General features: G+C 49.6%; 1 protein-coding gene across 1 annotated transcript; it reads left to right on the forward strand.

Annotated features, from left to right (window-relative positions):
- The first annotated feature begins 889 nt into the window (after positions 1–889).
- On the forward strand, positions 890–11041 carry LOC141726891 (uncharacterized). The gene is made up of 2 exons (XM_074531993.1): positions 890–3414; positions 8452–11041. Exon 1 carries the CDS (start codon positions 890–892, stop codon positions 2213–2215), a length of 1326 nt encoding a protein of 441 aa, XP_074388094.1. The 3' UTR covers positions 2216–3414; positions 8452–11041.
- The last annotated feature ends 4191 nt before the right edge of the window (positions 11042–15232 follow it).

Consider the following 15232-nt stretch of genomic DNA (forward strand, 5'->3'; position numbering starts at 1 on the left):
TCTGATCATGAAGCAAGATTCTCGTCTATCTCTCTCACCCTGAGGAACCCTCACAAGTCATGTAACATCTGGTGACCCGACGGAAGAGTAAAAATTAATTTGATAATACCAGAGGAGCAAATTGCTGCACTGGGTAAAATCCTGTATGTGTAGCATTTGATGGTTGCTTTGGAAGTGACCACAGAAGTGGATTCAAGGTAGGCGCTGAAGAACTGAAGATCCTGATTTGGACAGAGTTCACAGCCAAGGCTGACCACAAGTGAACCTTCTTCTGGAAAACCTTCAGGAAGATGTTAGAAAAGAGCAGCAGAACCGTGGAGCTGGCCAGAGCATGCTGGACTCTTTCAAAAGGTACTGTTAGCTTTTCTATCCCTGAGGATGCAGCCTTTCGTAGTTTGTGGCTGTTCATATGGGGGACGCCCCCTTTGGACGAGGAGGTTCCTTTCTCTCCTTTGGAGGAGAAACTTATTGCCCTCTGGCAAAAATGGGGTGAAGAGGATGGACTTTTCCTGTCAGAAACAGATCTCTATGAGTTTTTTCGATGGGCAAAGCTTTTTGGGTTCTTTACTGATGTGCTATACGCCTTGGATGTTTTCGTATGGGAGTGCATGGACTCCATTTTCCGATTCGTTTGGGGCCAGGGGTGCGACTTCCCTAGCATTTACCCAACATTTAGAAAGCTCTTCCCACTTTTGAAGTGGAGAGCAGCTGTTTTTCCATGGATTTCTAACTGCAATGGGCTGGCTCCATTTCCACCGTTCCCAGCAGGAGAAGACCCTTTGGAAGGGGATGAGATGCTGCAGCCCCCCTGCTTCCCGGGGGGGGGGGGGGGGGTGAAACTTCGCCGCACTAAAAAGTTTTTTTTACTCTTTCTCCGGAGCATGCTCAGATGGATCAGTCCTTCTCCCCCCCTTCTCCCTTGCCGGGGGGATGGGAGTGGGCGGCACCGCCCGAGCCAGCGCTGTGGGCGCCGCCCCTGGAAGCCCGGCAGTCTCCTCCCCAGTCGGCCTCTCGGACCCCGCCCCGCTCAGAGATGGGGGTGGTACCGGCCCCTGAGGCCCCCCTACTTGCCGGGCCCCCGCGGCCGCCTCCAAGACCTGCCCTGCCTCCGCCTCTGCTGGCCTCTTGGGCCCCGCCCCGCTCAGAGGTGGGGGTGGTACCGGCCCCTGAGGTCCCGCCTGGCGGGCCGGCGCGGCCGCCTCTCCGGGCGATCCCGCCGCAACCCCTCCCGGCTGTTTTGCCGCTGCCCGTGACTGTTTCGCCGCTGTCCGTGTGCGTTCCGCCGGCGACTGCATCTCCGTGGCTGACCCCAGAGTCAGCGGCAGAAGACAGCGCCGACCCCGCGCCATGCCTGCCGCCGCTTTCAGAGCCAAGGGACAAAGCAGAGTCATGTTCCCGCGCATCCCCGTCGTTTCCTGCAGCTGAGCCACTGTTGCTAGGTGACGAAGACGCGTCTGCAGCTTCCGGCTCAGCGAAGGAGGGATCCTCTCCAGCCCCCTCGGTCCCCCCGCCGCTTCCACCGGCCTCCCCGCCGCCTCAAGCCGAGACGGTCCCTGTTCCGGATGGTGCTGAAGACAGCGCCGAACCTGCGGGACCCTTGGAGCAGCCCGCGGCCGCTCCTACACCCAGCGTGATTTCCCCCCTAAGTGTTTCGGGTTGTCCCGGGGCTGCCCCTGCAGCTGGGACAGGGGAAGAGGGCGTCAGCCACTCCTTCCATGGAGCCGGTGCGGCCCGACAGCTGGGGAGGGGGGCAGTCCGCCTGCCTGCTTTCAAGATCAGCATTCTCAGCGTGTTGGGGGGTGTTTTTTCGGGGATTGCCTCGTGGAGGTTGCCATCTCTGCCACCTCTCTTGCACCCTAGCGGCGGGGGGCAGGTGGGTCCCGAAAGCTCTGCCTTTGGTCCCCAGCCCAGTGGGGGTGCTGCCGTCAGGCAGATGGGAGACACACCTGATGCATTTGCCTTGCAGAGGGAGAGGGCACAGCTGGAAGAGACCATGGCTTGTTTACTGTGGGAAACAAACATCTCCAGACCCCAGATGGGATTTCTGGGGAAGGCTTCTATTTCCCTGCTGCTGGCATGCCTCAAGTGGTTTTGGGGAAAGGAAGCATCTCACCACCCGTGCTGCCATTGTACTGGCAGCAGGGTGCAGGCCTGTGGGAATGCAGAGCCTGTTTCGTGGGTTTGGCCTGGGCTGTTGGGCTCAAGAGGTCCCTAGGCCGGGCCCATCGCCTGGCCTCCTGATGTCTCTGGGAGGTGTGGTTTCTGTTACCGGTCCTGGCCCCCCTTTAGTAGGCCAGTTTTGGGGTTCCTGGTCCGTCATGGGCCAGGGCCCCCAGGGCCTTCCTTTCTCTGGCACTGCTTTGCTACTCCTGCTCTTTTCGATCACAAAAAAAAAAAAAAAAAAAAAAAAATTAAAAAATAAATAAAAAAAGATTGAAATAGCTGGAAGCAGCTCTGAAGCATTGAAGCACTGAAGAGCCAGAAAAGGACATTCCACAAATTGTTTGAAATTGTTTATGACTGTCAATGGTTTTTGATAACTATTGATGGGACTTTTTGCAGAAAGCCTGTTTCAGGACCAAAAAGGACTTTGAGATGTTATGAACAAAAATTCGGTTAATATTTTTTTTGTGAGAAAGAGTTACAGGGACCCAGCCAGAACCACTCTGCCAGGATTCTTAGTGCTTTGTTATTGTAATACCGGGTCGTTGAGGCTTATCTCCTCTTTTGTATTAGTAAAACGCCTGGCTGGGTGCGGGTGATGGCCCTTCCCCGAGGCTGTGCTCTCTTCCAGCATAGGGAAGACACCTGAGAGGGTGGGGGGGGGTTATGCAAAGTGACTCCAAAGTCCAGAATGCTTTGTGGGACCCCGACTCCAGAGGCACAGAGAAAACCCCAAAAACAACGAGCCAAATAAGAGCTGAGAGACTAAAGTGATGTCTGGACGTGAGGAGCCGAGTGCTGAGCCTGCAGAGATGCTGAACACCTTCGGAGCCCCTCTCGCCCTGAGCAGGGAGTGGTCCCAACGCCGGGACCAGGGTGGCCGCCGAGGCCCAAAGCAACATCTGACGCGGACATCACGCCCTAGAGGCTCCCACAAGGACTGGATCCCCCGGCTGTGCCCCTAGCGGACGGAGCTGCGCATATCCTCCTCCTCTGAGTCACCCTGGGAGGCACGACGGGGACTGCAGCCCTGCCGGGACGCCCAATCCTGAGCTGATCACTTTTAATAAAGGCATTAAAAAGGAGAAGTCTCCTGGCCCTGTTTATTTCAGCTGGGGGCGATCGTCCGGAATAGCCACGCCGCAAGAAGACTCAAGACTGGCCATCTTGGACTTCAGGACAGCTGGCTACCAGGACCAGAGGGATCGGCTCAGGAGCAGCGACGCAGCGGAGCACCGGAGCACCGGATTGGTGAGAAAGCCGGTGGCAGGAGCGGGAGACGTGCGCATGTGTGTGTGAATGAGATGAAGGCCGGCAGCTGGACCTTTGAAGTGAGAGCAGACCTCTCAGTACCGCGTTTCCAGACTCCTGCGAAGGAGGCGGCCGGGAACAGGGGGCAGAGCTTGGAATTAGCATGAGTAAGTCATCTCCCAAGGGGGAATAAAGGGCCCCCCCCCTCCGGGCGTGCGGAGGGAATATTTGTATGAGTGGCACGCACCCAAAATAGGCCCTGAGAGAGGGAAGTCAGGCAGATTTGTCAGTCCCGAGAAGGATTCGGGTAGTATTTGTAAGTCTCGACAAGGATTCGCGTAAGATTTTGTAAGTCCCGAGAAGAATTCGGGAAGGTCACAAGCCCTGCATGCAAAAGTAAGTCCTGGCACAAGAGCCGGGCACAAACCCCAGCGAAGGAGGCTGTGGTTTGCTTTTAAGTCCTGATACGGTGAAGCCTAAAAATTGGCGAGTTAGGACAACTAAAAATCAGGCAGTTGTTTTTCCTGACTGAGGGAGTCAGGCACGACCCGGATTCTTGGGCCAAGGTTTCGTGTGTTCAAGTCCCGATAGATGTAAGACCTGACGTGGGGAAAGTTAGGCAATCAAGAGATCGGGCAGTTGTTTCAGTATAAAGTCCTGAGCATCAGGCAGAAATTTTGAAGTTCAGTGGAGGAGGCTGAAGCTCCTCAAAGAAGGTTCTTTTTGATATTACCGGTCAGTAAAGGCACCTTTGGGATTTTTTACTGTTAAGACCTGTAAAATGGGAGGGTGTAATAGTAGAAAGACCGGCAAGAGACTGAGGTATATACATCCCAATAGTCCCTTAGGAGAACTGTTAGTAAAATGGGATTCTATAGAGGCCACGGAGGGATTAGATAAAGCGAAAATGATCCATTATTGTATGGAAGTGCGGCCAGAATTAGAGTTACAAGGAGGATGGCCTTGGTGTGGGACAAAGGATAAGTGGATGTGCCAGCTATTAAATAATTATCTGACAGCTTGAGGGGATACTGATCCTGAGCAATTATTGCATGTAGCCTGCTGGTTAAAGAGCGCTTTTGGGGATGAAGGGGTGCGAATTTGTAAGGTACAGAGGAAGAAAGAGGGAAATGAAGGAGGGGATGATAAGACTGGTAAAAGATGGATCCCCTTCATTATTTGCCTCCTTCTGCCCCTCCACTTTATAATCCTCTTCTTCAAGCACCTCAAATGGCAGGTCCGGTTCTTCCCCTGGCTGCCATCTCACTACCACCTGCTCAGACTCCTCCTTCTATCTCTTCAGCTTCCGCTATGATAAACCCAGTATCCCCTCCAGTTCCTTCTGCACCACCACAGGTGCCTACTCCACCTGCTGCATTCTCCACCCCTTCTCCAGCTGCACTTAATATCCACTCAGGCTCTTCTCCCCCTCCTATTGCTGTCCCTTTACCTCCTCCTAGTTGGGGCACAAATGCGTCCTCGCCCGATAAACAGCTATCAGCAAATACACCTGCTGATGGGCAGAAAGTTCAGGGTAACCCAGTGTCATGGTTTGAGCCTGGCACAGAGCCAGTGCCCCCATGAAAATGCCTCACCCTGGTGTCTGCTGTGAGATGTGACCAGGAATAAGCAAAACAGGCTCTAACTTAAACATAAAGACCACTTTATTACTTAAACTACAGGAAAATAGAGAAAGACTATAAGGAAAAAAAAAAAGAAAAGAATTGAAAACCTTACAAAAAAAACCATTTTCCTCCTCCCCCACCACCTGACTTTCCCAATCCAATACATTCTCCCAAAACAACTGCCCAGCCCGGCACGACACTTTAGTATACTCAAACATCAGTTCATGAAGAGGAAAGGAGTCCTTCTCGTTCCATAGGCTTCTCCTGCAAGCACACTGAAACCTTGTGTGCTTCTCTGTTACTTCGGCACCGCCCGGAAGAAAAAAAAAAGTCCTTCTGCCGCTTGTAACATCGTCCTTCCATGCCCAGTGCTCTCACCACTGACGGCATGGACCAGAGCTGCTTTTAGGGTTGTCTTTCAAGGATGCCTTGTCTCACTCCAAAAAGGTACAGTCTCTGCTTTTGGGACATCTGTCCCCCCCATATTTTTCCAACCCCCTGGGGCCGGGGGGTCCTCACGAAGAACCTTCCTGGTTTTGAGGCACTGCCTCCCCCTAAATGCAGTCTGTGTCACAGGAACAACTGAGTCCATAGCCACGAGAAAAGTCCAGCCAAAAGGCCACTCCAAATCATCTCTCCCCATCCAATCATCTCCACAATTTTCCGGGCCAGGTCCTTATCTTATCTCATCTCTCATCTCCCTTCTTATTCAGCTTCGAGGAGGATTAGCATTTTTACAAGGCCCCAATCATGCAAGAAAGGGTTAAAAGTTTTCAGTCTCTGTCTGTCCTGGGACGAGATGATACTCCCACACGTGCTGCTGCTGCGGCCGGCCGCTCTCCCTCCCCCCTTCTCCTCCTGGCTGGCTGCCATCACATTCGGTGCCGCCGGCTCTCTCTCTCCGGGGGGGGGGGGGCTGGCTGCCCGATATCTCGATGTCTCTTGGGGCTCCGCCACCCTTCCATCCTTGAAAACCCCCTCAACCCCCACCTCTGTCCAGGCCCCAGGCCTACCGCATGGCGGTCCCTCCCCCGCCCAGCAGCAGCGGGCCGGGCGGGGGAAAGAGATCTGACCTCTTCGCCCGACGATGTCCAAAAGAGGAAGTGCCAGGGCAGTGCCTTGCTTTTAACCCCTGTGTATTCTCGGAGGTGTGTCCAAACCCCACTGGCTACACCAGGTGTCAGTATGAAACCCAAAACCTTCATTGGTTTGACCACAGCTTCCCAGAATTCCCACTCCTTCCTGGTCAAACCATGACACCCAGATATCCCTCAAAGTAGTTTGGCATCTGAAGATGGGCCGTACTGTAGCACCAGATCCAAGACCTCCAAGGCAGAGAGACTCTTTCCCCTCAGAGAAGGTCCTATGGGAGGTGTAGCTGGAGGTGTTGGCTTTGTGAATGCTTCCCTAACTGCTTCTGAGGTGAGAGGATTCAAGAAAAAGTGGGGACATTTAGTTGAGGATCCAGTGGGCATGGCCAACCAAGTAGATCAATTTCTAGGTCCAAATATCTACATTTGGGGAGAGATGAATTCCATCCTGAGTATATTATTTTCTCCAGGAGAGGTCCAGATGATTGGGGTGGCTAGCATAAGAATTTGGGAGAAAGATAAACATCCAGGACCCCAGGTGCCATCAGGCGAACAGAAATTGCCAGTAACGGATCCCAGCTGGAACCCTAACCAGGAGGAGGGGAGGAAGGCCATGATGGATAATAGGTCTTTGATAATACGGGGGATCAAAGAGCCAGTTCCCAAAGGAACTAACACCCAATTGGCATTTGAGGGCACACAGGAGAAAGATGAAGCTCCTGCTGCCTGGCTTAATCGCCTAAGGCGGAACTTCCAGTTGTACTCTAGAATGGACCCAAACACCTTAGAAGGTCAAATGCTACTAAAAGTCCAATTTGTTACCAAATCTTGGCCTGATATAAGGAGAAAACTGGAAAAGATGGAAGATTGGCAAGCGAAGGACATTAATGAGTTATTAAGAGAAACACCGAAGGTGTATTTAAGGAGGGAGGAAGAAAAGGCAAATGCCAAGGCTAAGATCATGGTTGCTGTAGCTAGAGAAAGTGCAGGGTGGCGGGTCCACCACCAGGAGGAGGCAAGGATAGGCCTCTTGTACTGTCGGGTGGGTGCAAGAGGGATAGAGACACCTCAAGTCCCTTTGAGAGAACGACATTGCTATTACTGTGGAGAGCCAGGAAACGTCAGGAGGTTTTGTAGAAAGCTCAGTCTCGATGCGGCAATAGCCAAGGAACAAGGTAATTTAGAGAAGATGCTTAGAGGTGACAATTCGAGGGTCAGGGGCTTTACACTTTAGGGGACCTGATGCAACATCTAGATGAGCCCTTGGTAAACTTTGAGGTGGGACCCCTAAATGAAGAATTAGAATTTTCGGTTGATACAGGAGCAGATAAGTCCTGTCTCAACAAAGTAACATCTGAAGTTAGACAAAAAAACAGCTAGGTAGGAAGGATATGCAATAGTACCAAAACTGGCCAGTAAGACTAAACTTGTAATAAGTGGTGTGAAAGTAAAAGGTACCTTATTGTTGTCTTGTTGTGTGTTTTAGAGTGAGTCACAAGAAAAGTCAGCCTCAACTTCCCAGGCAGGTTGGAAGGGGGCAGTGGAGGTGTGTCTGTGACCTGCAAACCAGGCTTGTGTCCCCCGGGCGGGTTGGGGCTGTGACCAAAGTGTGTGTGTGTGTGACCTGCAAACCAGACTAGTGCTCCCCAGATGTGTGGGGGAGCTGTGGCTGTAAGAGTGTGAGTGACACGTAGGCAGCCTCACAGGTGAATGTGCACCACAGGCAACCAGAGTCTGGGCCCTTCCTAGAGGCCAAGAGATAGTGAGACCTGTGGGCGAACCCCAAGGTAAGGGGGGGCTACAGGGACCTGTGATTATCTAGCAATAATGATCCAGTTTTTGTCTTGAGGGTGTGAAGGAATGTGTGAAAGTGAATGAGAAATAAAAGAGAGTGAATATGGACAAATTAGAATAGAAGTAATGTAGATTGTGCATTACCAGTTTTACCACATCTCCTTAGAAGGAAGTGTATTGTGTAAAAGAATGGTGCAAGGAAAAAAAAATTAAGTGTAAGGAGTTGAAAGAAGTATTTAAGCTGTAAGTGAAAGTAAGAAACGGAAGCAAGAGATAAATAAATAAGATCTTGAAAAATAGAACAGAAAACCAGTGAATTAAATACACAGAAAAATAGGAGAATAAAAGTACTTTGGGAGTTAAGTTAGCTGAGAAATACAACTCCTTGCAAAATACAGAGTATGTAGAAGTTAATGAGAGAAACATACAAGCTATGGAAAAAGAGAAATTACCAATAACATTAAACAGAGAAGCTGAGTTTTGATTAAATCATTAAATAGCAGACCATTAATGCCTGTGTTTTAAAGCCCGTTTCAGGTACTCTTCATTACTAATTTGACTGTGAAGACAAAAAGAAAAAGGTTGGATACACATCACTCTCTCCCCCTGGCATTGGACCAGGATTCAATATCAGGTTTTTTTTCCTCTGGCATTCTGGCATTGGACCAGGATTCAACATCAGGTTTTTTTTTCCTCTGTGATTCTTGCATTGGACCAGGATTCAACATCAGGTTTTTTTTCCCTCTGGCATTCTGGCATTGGACTGGACTGCACCCCATTCTCTTTCGGGCATTGGACCAAGATTCAACATCAGGTTTTTTTCCCTCTGGCGTTATGGCATTGGACCGGACTGCACCCCATTCTCCCTCTGGCATTGGACCGGACTCCACCCCATTCTCCTTCTGGCATTGGACCGGACTCCACCCCTTTCTCCTTCCGGCATTGGGCCAGACTCCCATTTTTTCCCTCTGGCATTGGACCCGGGTCCACACCACTCACCTCCGGGCACTGGATAAGGATTCATCCACATCACAAGTTAATTCACCTGAGTATACTGTGATTTAAAGTTGACTCTCAGGAGGAAGAGTCAAAAAGACTGAACTGTATGGAAAAAATTGGTATCAGAGTTCTAACATTGCTTTAAATGCTTCAAAACTGTTCTGTGTAAACTATGTTAGTAAAAAGTTTAAAGCTGTAAATAAGTAATTCTAGTTTAAGTTCCCCAATATATTTCTAAAGACTCCAGGTTAATCCTCTACAGAACACTCCCCTGGGGGGGGAAACTAAAATTTGCAGGGAACAGACCAAGAGAGGCTTAACCAGAGAAGCGGGTAGAAGGGACTCTCAAGAGCTTGGAAGCTTCTTCTCAGTAAAAAATTCCCCAAGAGGCAAGGCCGGGTGGGCAGGCTGTGCAAGATGACCCATACCGGACTCTTGGGAAGGGTAGTAATGCTAGCTCTGATTGCTGGTGGTTCTCTAGGAAGCCCAGCTGAGCTGTGCAATGAATGCTACCAACCCCTCTATGAGGAGGAAGTGAGCTCCTTGTCGAGAGTCCACATCAGTTCTAACCATGATTGTGTTAACCCCTCCCAATTGGTTCTTTATCAGAAAAATAAGAGAGTGTATTGGATACCCCAGAATACTGCCACTTTTAGGCAGCCACTCCTAGGAGAGTGCCCTATAGGGGAAGCCTGGTTGTGCTTTGAATGTGATGCTGCTGAAACAAGCTCAGCAGATCTAGTAAAAAGCAAAGAAATGGTGAAAATGGTAAGAAAAATTGTTTGTTACAAGTATTTATATGAGTGTACTGGAAAAGAGATAAACCCCTTTTGGAACACATTTCAGGGGAGCTCTAAACCCCTAGGTTTGATCTCCTCTGGCAACTGCATTGCTAAGGTGATAAAACTAATTATCCTATTACCGAAAGAAACTGGATCAAGTTTGGGAGTTCCTATATATAATGATTTGAGAGAAAATAAACAAAACCGGGAAAGTGAAATAGAAATTGAGAAAATCCAAAATTGTAAAAGCCAAGATCGGATCCCAATATCTGTGTTGAACAAAGTCATCCGGCTCCAGGCAGTATTAAAAATAAAGAATTCGATTATTAGGGACATTTCAAACGAAATAAAAAGATTAGCATGCGTAAATAATCAAGATCAAACTCCTACACTTGATCCCAGTGGGTGGGAGAACTTAGAGATTTTCAGAAGACATGTATGGGAAAAGGTGGTTTTTCTCGCTGTGTGTGTACTTGGAGGATTGCTCTTTTTACTATGCTTATTTATCTGTTTTAGTAAAACAGTATTTGCTGTGCAGAACAACCTGAAGAAACCAAGAAAAGTAACAAGGTTAAGTAACCATGATTACCAAAGTGCACAAGAGATTTATAGTAGATTCAAAACAAAAAAATTGTGAGTTGATGCGAGCTTAAGAATTTAAGCTCGATCAAAGAAAAAGAGGGGGGACTGTTATGAACAAAAATTCGGGTAATATTTTTTTGTGAGAAAGAGCTGCAGGGAGGCAGCCAGATCTCTGTCCCTGCCAGGGTTCTGCGTGCTTTGTTATTGTAATCACGGGTCATTGTAGCTTATCGCCCCTTTTGTATTATTAAAGGCCCTGGCTGTGGTGGGGTGATGGCCCTTCCCCGAGGCTAAAGTGTTCTCTTTTCCTACCATAGTGAAGACACGTGAGAGGGTGGGGGGGGGGTTATGCAAAGTGACTCCAGGACCAGCATGCTTTTCGGGACCCCGACTCCAAAATGCAACGAGAAAACCCTAAAAACAACAAGCCACCTAAGAGTTGAGAGACTAAAGTGATGTCCGGACGTGAGGAGCCAAATGCTGAGCCTGCAGAGATGTGGAGTCCCTCTCGCCCTGACCATGAGAGTCGTCCCCGGCGGAGAGACCAAGCCGAATAAGCGAGGAGGGGCAACATCTGACAGGGACACCACGCCCTAAAGGCTTCCACGAGGACCGGATCCCCCGGCTCTGCCCCTAGTGGACGGAGCTGCGCATGTCCTCCTCCTCTGAGTCGCCCTGGGAGACACGACGGGGACTGCAGCCCTGCCGAGCCGCCCAATCCTGAGCTGATCACTTTTAATAAAGGCATTAAAAAGGAGAAGAAGTCTCCTGGCCCTGTTTATTTCACTCATGAGTCAGAAATTGCAAGTTGATGCAAGCTTATGTTTAAGCTCGATCAAAGAAAAAGAGAGGAGACTATTATAAAAAAAAAATCTGTCAAATTCTTGTGGGAAGAAAAAGAGTTGCAAAACCCGTTGGACTAGTTGTTGCCAAGGTAGAGTTCTACCTGTTTGTTATTGTAATCACTGGTCGTTGTAGCTAATTGCTCCTTTTGTGTCAGTAAGGCCCTGCCTGGGTCTAAGTTAATGGTTCTTCTCCCCAGAAGGTGGGTGGAGGGGACGTGGGGGGGGGGGGGGGGGGCATCAGAGAAGATGCAAAACAGCTTCGAGACCAGCATGCCATGGGAAAGAACATCATCAAAGTTACCAAAAAAGACCCCAAAAACAATGAGCCAATAGAGAAGTAGGAGATTAGAGTGATGTCTGGACATGAGGAACGGAGTGCTGAGCCTGCAGAGATGTTGAGAACCTTTGTTGCCCCTCACCCTGAGCAAAGACCTCATCTGAAACCAAGACCTCGAGCCAGGAGCCACTCGAAAGTTGTGAAAGACGGGGTTACACCCACTACCCTCGTGAGGACAGGACCCCCAGCACTGCCCCTAGTGGACAAAGCTGCACATTCCTCCTCCTCCGAGTTACCCTGGGGAGATGACGGAGGCTGCAGATCCGTCGAGCTTCCCAACTTTGAGCTGATCACTTTTAATAAAGGCATTAAAAGTAGAAAAAGTCTCCTGCCCTGTTTATTTCAGGAGACATTTAGGGAAGTGATGCAAAGCTTCCAGCCACTAGAAAGATGGACATGCCTCTGTGAAAAAACACGTTAAAACTAAAGAAACCTGGTAACTTCGTGTTTTGCTTCCGGCCTGGGAATAGGTAACAAGGCCAGCCCAGCCCCTGTCTGAGCCAGGCTAGTCTGGGAAGCCCTGCCACAGGGCCGGGCCCCTTTCCCAAGGTGCCTGCCGCCCCCCCCCCCTCCCCTTATCAGCTGTCAGGCAAGTGAGGGAGTGCTGCGGGGCCAGGCCTCTTTACGGTGAGCCCACTGGACCCCATCCTGGGAAGTCCGGCCAGCCCCCATCCCAGGCCAGTCCGGGCAGGCTCTGCTGTGGGGCTGGGCCCCTTTCCGGGGGTCTAGGGGGACTCACCAAGCCCTCTCCTGGCCAGGCCGGGCCCCCAGCAGCTGCCAGACAGGAAGGCAGGGTAGGCTGTGGAGCCCTAACCGAAGCAGAGCAGGGCAACTGCTGTAAAAATCTTGTCGTCAGATCCCCACCCCCCAGCGCAGCTGAGACCAGAGGCAGCCCTGCACCTGTGCAGAGTGGCCCTGCGGCTGGAATGGGATGCAGCAAAAACCAAAGACCAGCCATGCAGCTGATCCTGACACAGCCCCTGCCACAGTTCCCTCCACAAGCACCGAGTGATTATTTGCAGGCCCCAGGTGAGATGTTAACCCTTTCAGTGCTTCAATCCTCCCTCAAGTGAGAGAAAAGAACAAGATGCAAACATGTAAAGGAACAACATGAAGACATCAAGGTCAGTGAAGTCAAGTGCCAGATGGAAGGGGTGAGGAGATGCCTTAATCTTGTGGCTGAAATCCTCCCATAAGCTATGGAGAAAAAGACTCTTTTTCCCTAAAATGCATGAAACTATGGGGACATGAAGGGTTCAAATTGATTTTGAGCAAAGGCCTCCATGCTAAAGTAAGCAGATGTTAAAGTAGCTGTGATCCCATGAAAAGTTTGAACAGAGAAGGAGAGAAGAGTGATCCTGTGCCCCCAGGAAGAGAAGAAGAACCCTGTTCTCAGAGAAGAAGATGATTTTAGAGATAGATAATGAGAAACTTTGAGCAGCTCATCTTTAAAACACTACCCCATAAGTTGACATGGCCCATAAACACAGCTGTGGGAAAAGCTTGTGGAAAATGGGAGGCACTTCACAATTGCAGATTTCCCGGGGCGGCTGCTATTTGTGACAAATATGAGAGCCACGAGAGTACTGTTTTTATTTTCTTGTGGTGAAGTCTCCATAACATTACCAAGTGAACTGAAGAAAGACTATTCTAGAGGTGATAAACTGACTGAAATTTCAGGTTTTGTTTCTTTACATTGTCAATGAAAAAGAAAAGGTTGTGGAGGGAGAAGAAGTGTTCTGAAGTGCAGCAGGCACAGAGCCTGCAAGGCCACCCTGGCAGTCAGGGACCTAAGATAGGAAATGCCTAGGCATGATGACTGGACCTCAGAACCCCATCTCCCCGCCTTTGGACCCTTGCTTATCTCTCTGTAAGACTATAGGTCACTTTCCTTTGGCCCTTACTGTAATAAGTAACAGTACATTTGCTCATTAATAGCTAGATAATTTAAATTATAAAACAATAGCTAAATAGCTCTTGTTTAGCAGGATACCTATGCACCCACGTATAGGAAAACTTTTAAGGAATTGCTTGGGTTACAAACCCCCCCCCCCCACCCCCCCGGTAACCAGATACAGCTACATCTGGTAACAATTACTAACCTCGCTAGAATTACTTGGTTCGCAAAATTCCATCCCATAGATATAGGAGACTTTCTGAAACACATATGGTAACAATTATTAACCTTGCAAGAATGCTTAGCTTGTAGAATTTAGACTTATAGATATGCCTTATAAGGAAAGCGGAAAAAAGAGGAAGACTTGGGGCCTTCATCCCATGACCACCAGAAGGCAGAAAAAAGACCTCCTAGCAACCGGAGGAGCACGCGCAGAAGATGGACCACGTCATCCAGGAATCTGGAGAAAAAGGACAATAAAAAGCAAACTTTAAAGGAGGAAAGGTGCGAGCCTAAGAGGTGCAAAGACTCCTGGCAGTCCAGCGCTGAATCTTGCTTATTCTTGCTTGCATAATAATAAAGACAATTGTACGGTTCTTAAATTTGGTCGATTCGTTTATCACAATTTGGTGCCGTGACTCGGATACTGAGACAGGGTTGGTTTGAGAATTTGGGGGGGGTGCCCCCACCCCTTTGGTGGCCCTGATCTTCTCAACCGACCCCCCCCTCTGGACCGACAAACCTAAGTTCGAGAGTAAGCAAGGAAACACCGGCAACCCTGTAAACTTTGTGCACGAAGATCCGAGCGAAGACGCAGGACGCGTGAGTATATGGGTGAACCGCTCGGTTGGGGTTGGAATCCCAGGGCACAGTGAATGAGACGTCCAACTGAGGGCTAGGCAAGAGGGACCCTCCAGTAGTGAGTCTCTCGTAGCCCGCAAGGGAGCGAGCCACGACCGAGGGGGGTGTGTGTGTGTGCATGGAGGTGCCTTGGTAGATGGGGCAGAAGGAAAGCAAGCCTTCTGACCCTATGGGGGAGGGCCCCCGGTTACCCCCAATACCTAAGGATAGTCCATTAGGATTAATGATTAAGTATTGGGATAATTTTCCCTCCAGAAATCGGAAGGATAAAGCAAAAATGATAAATTATTGCATAGTAGTATGGGGGGGGTAAGAAACTGGACTCAGGAAATATATACTGGCCCGTTTTCGGAACCTCTGAGGACTGAGTCTGTCAAGCCCTGAATATCTATGTGAATTCCAAAGAGCCAGAAAACCTGGAGGAGAGTGCTTATGCTAAATTGTGGTTGGTAGGAAGTAATGAGCAAATAACTAGATTGCTCCCCCTTAAGGGAAGCCAAGGGGAAGAAGATAGAAAGAAAAAGTCCCAAGTGGAGGAAGAGATTTCTATTTATCCTCCCCCATATGTACCACCACCAGCCGAAGCCCCCCCTGTATCCCTTCCAAACATTCCTCCGGCATCAGCCCCTGACAAACAGCAGGTCACAGACTCCTCGGATTACAGGAGGCATACTAGGAGCCAAATGAAAAAGTAATTGAGGAAGGAGAGAACAGTGGGTTGTTCCCTCTTAGGGAAATAGCCTTAGGAGGACCTCAGGCTGGGATGGGGTTTGTCACTGTCCCCTTAAACTCAGGAGATGTCCGTGAGTTTAAGAAAGAGATGGGAAAATTATTAGAAGACCCTATAGGAGTAGCAGAAAGGGTGGATCAGTTCCTGGGACCAAGTATATATACTTGGGTAGAGATGAAGTCCATTCTAGGCATACTATTTACAACAGAGGAGAGAGGGATGATTAGAAGGGCAGGAATGAGGATTTGGGATGCCCAGCATGTTCAAGGTCCTGC

This window comes from Zonotrichia albicollis, chromosome W (genome assembly GCF_047830755.1).
Source record: "Zonotrichia albicollis isolate bZonAlb1 chromosome W, bZonAlb1.hap1, whole genome shotgun sequence".
Lineage (NCBI taxonomy): Eukaryota > Metazoa > Chordata > Aves > Passeriformes > Passerellidae > Zonotrichia > Zonotrichia albicollis.

Excerpts from the sequence above, each read along its gene's own strand:
- LOC141726891 (XM_074531993.1), top strand. The coding sequence starts at position 890 with ATGGATCAGTCCTTCTCCCCCCCTTCTCCCTTGCCGGGGGGATGGGAG.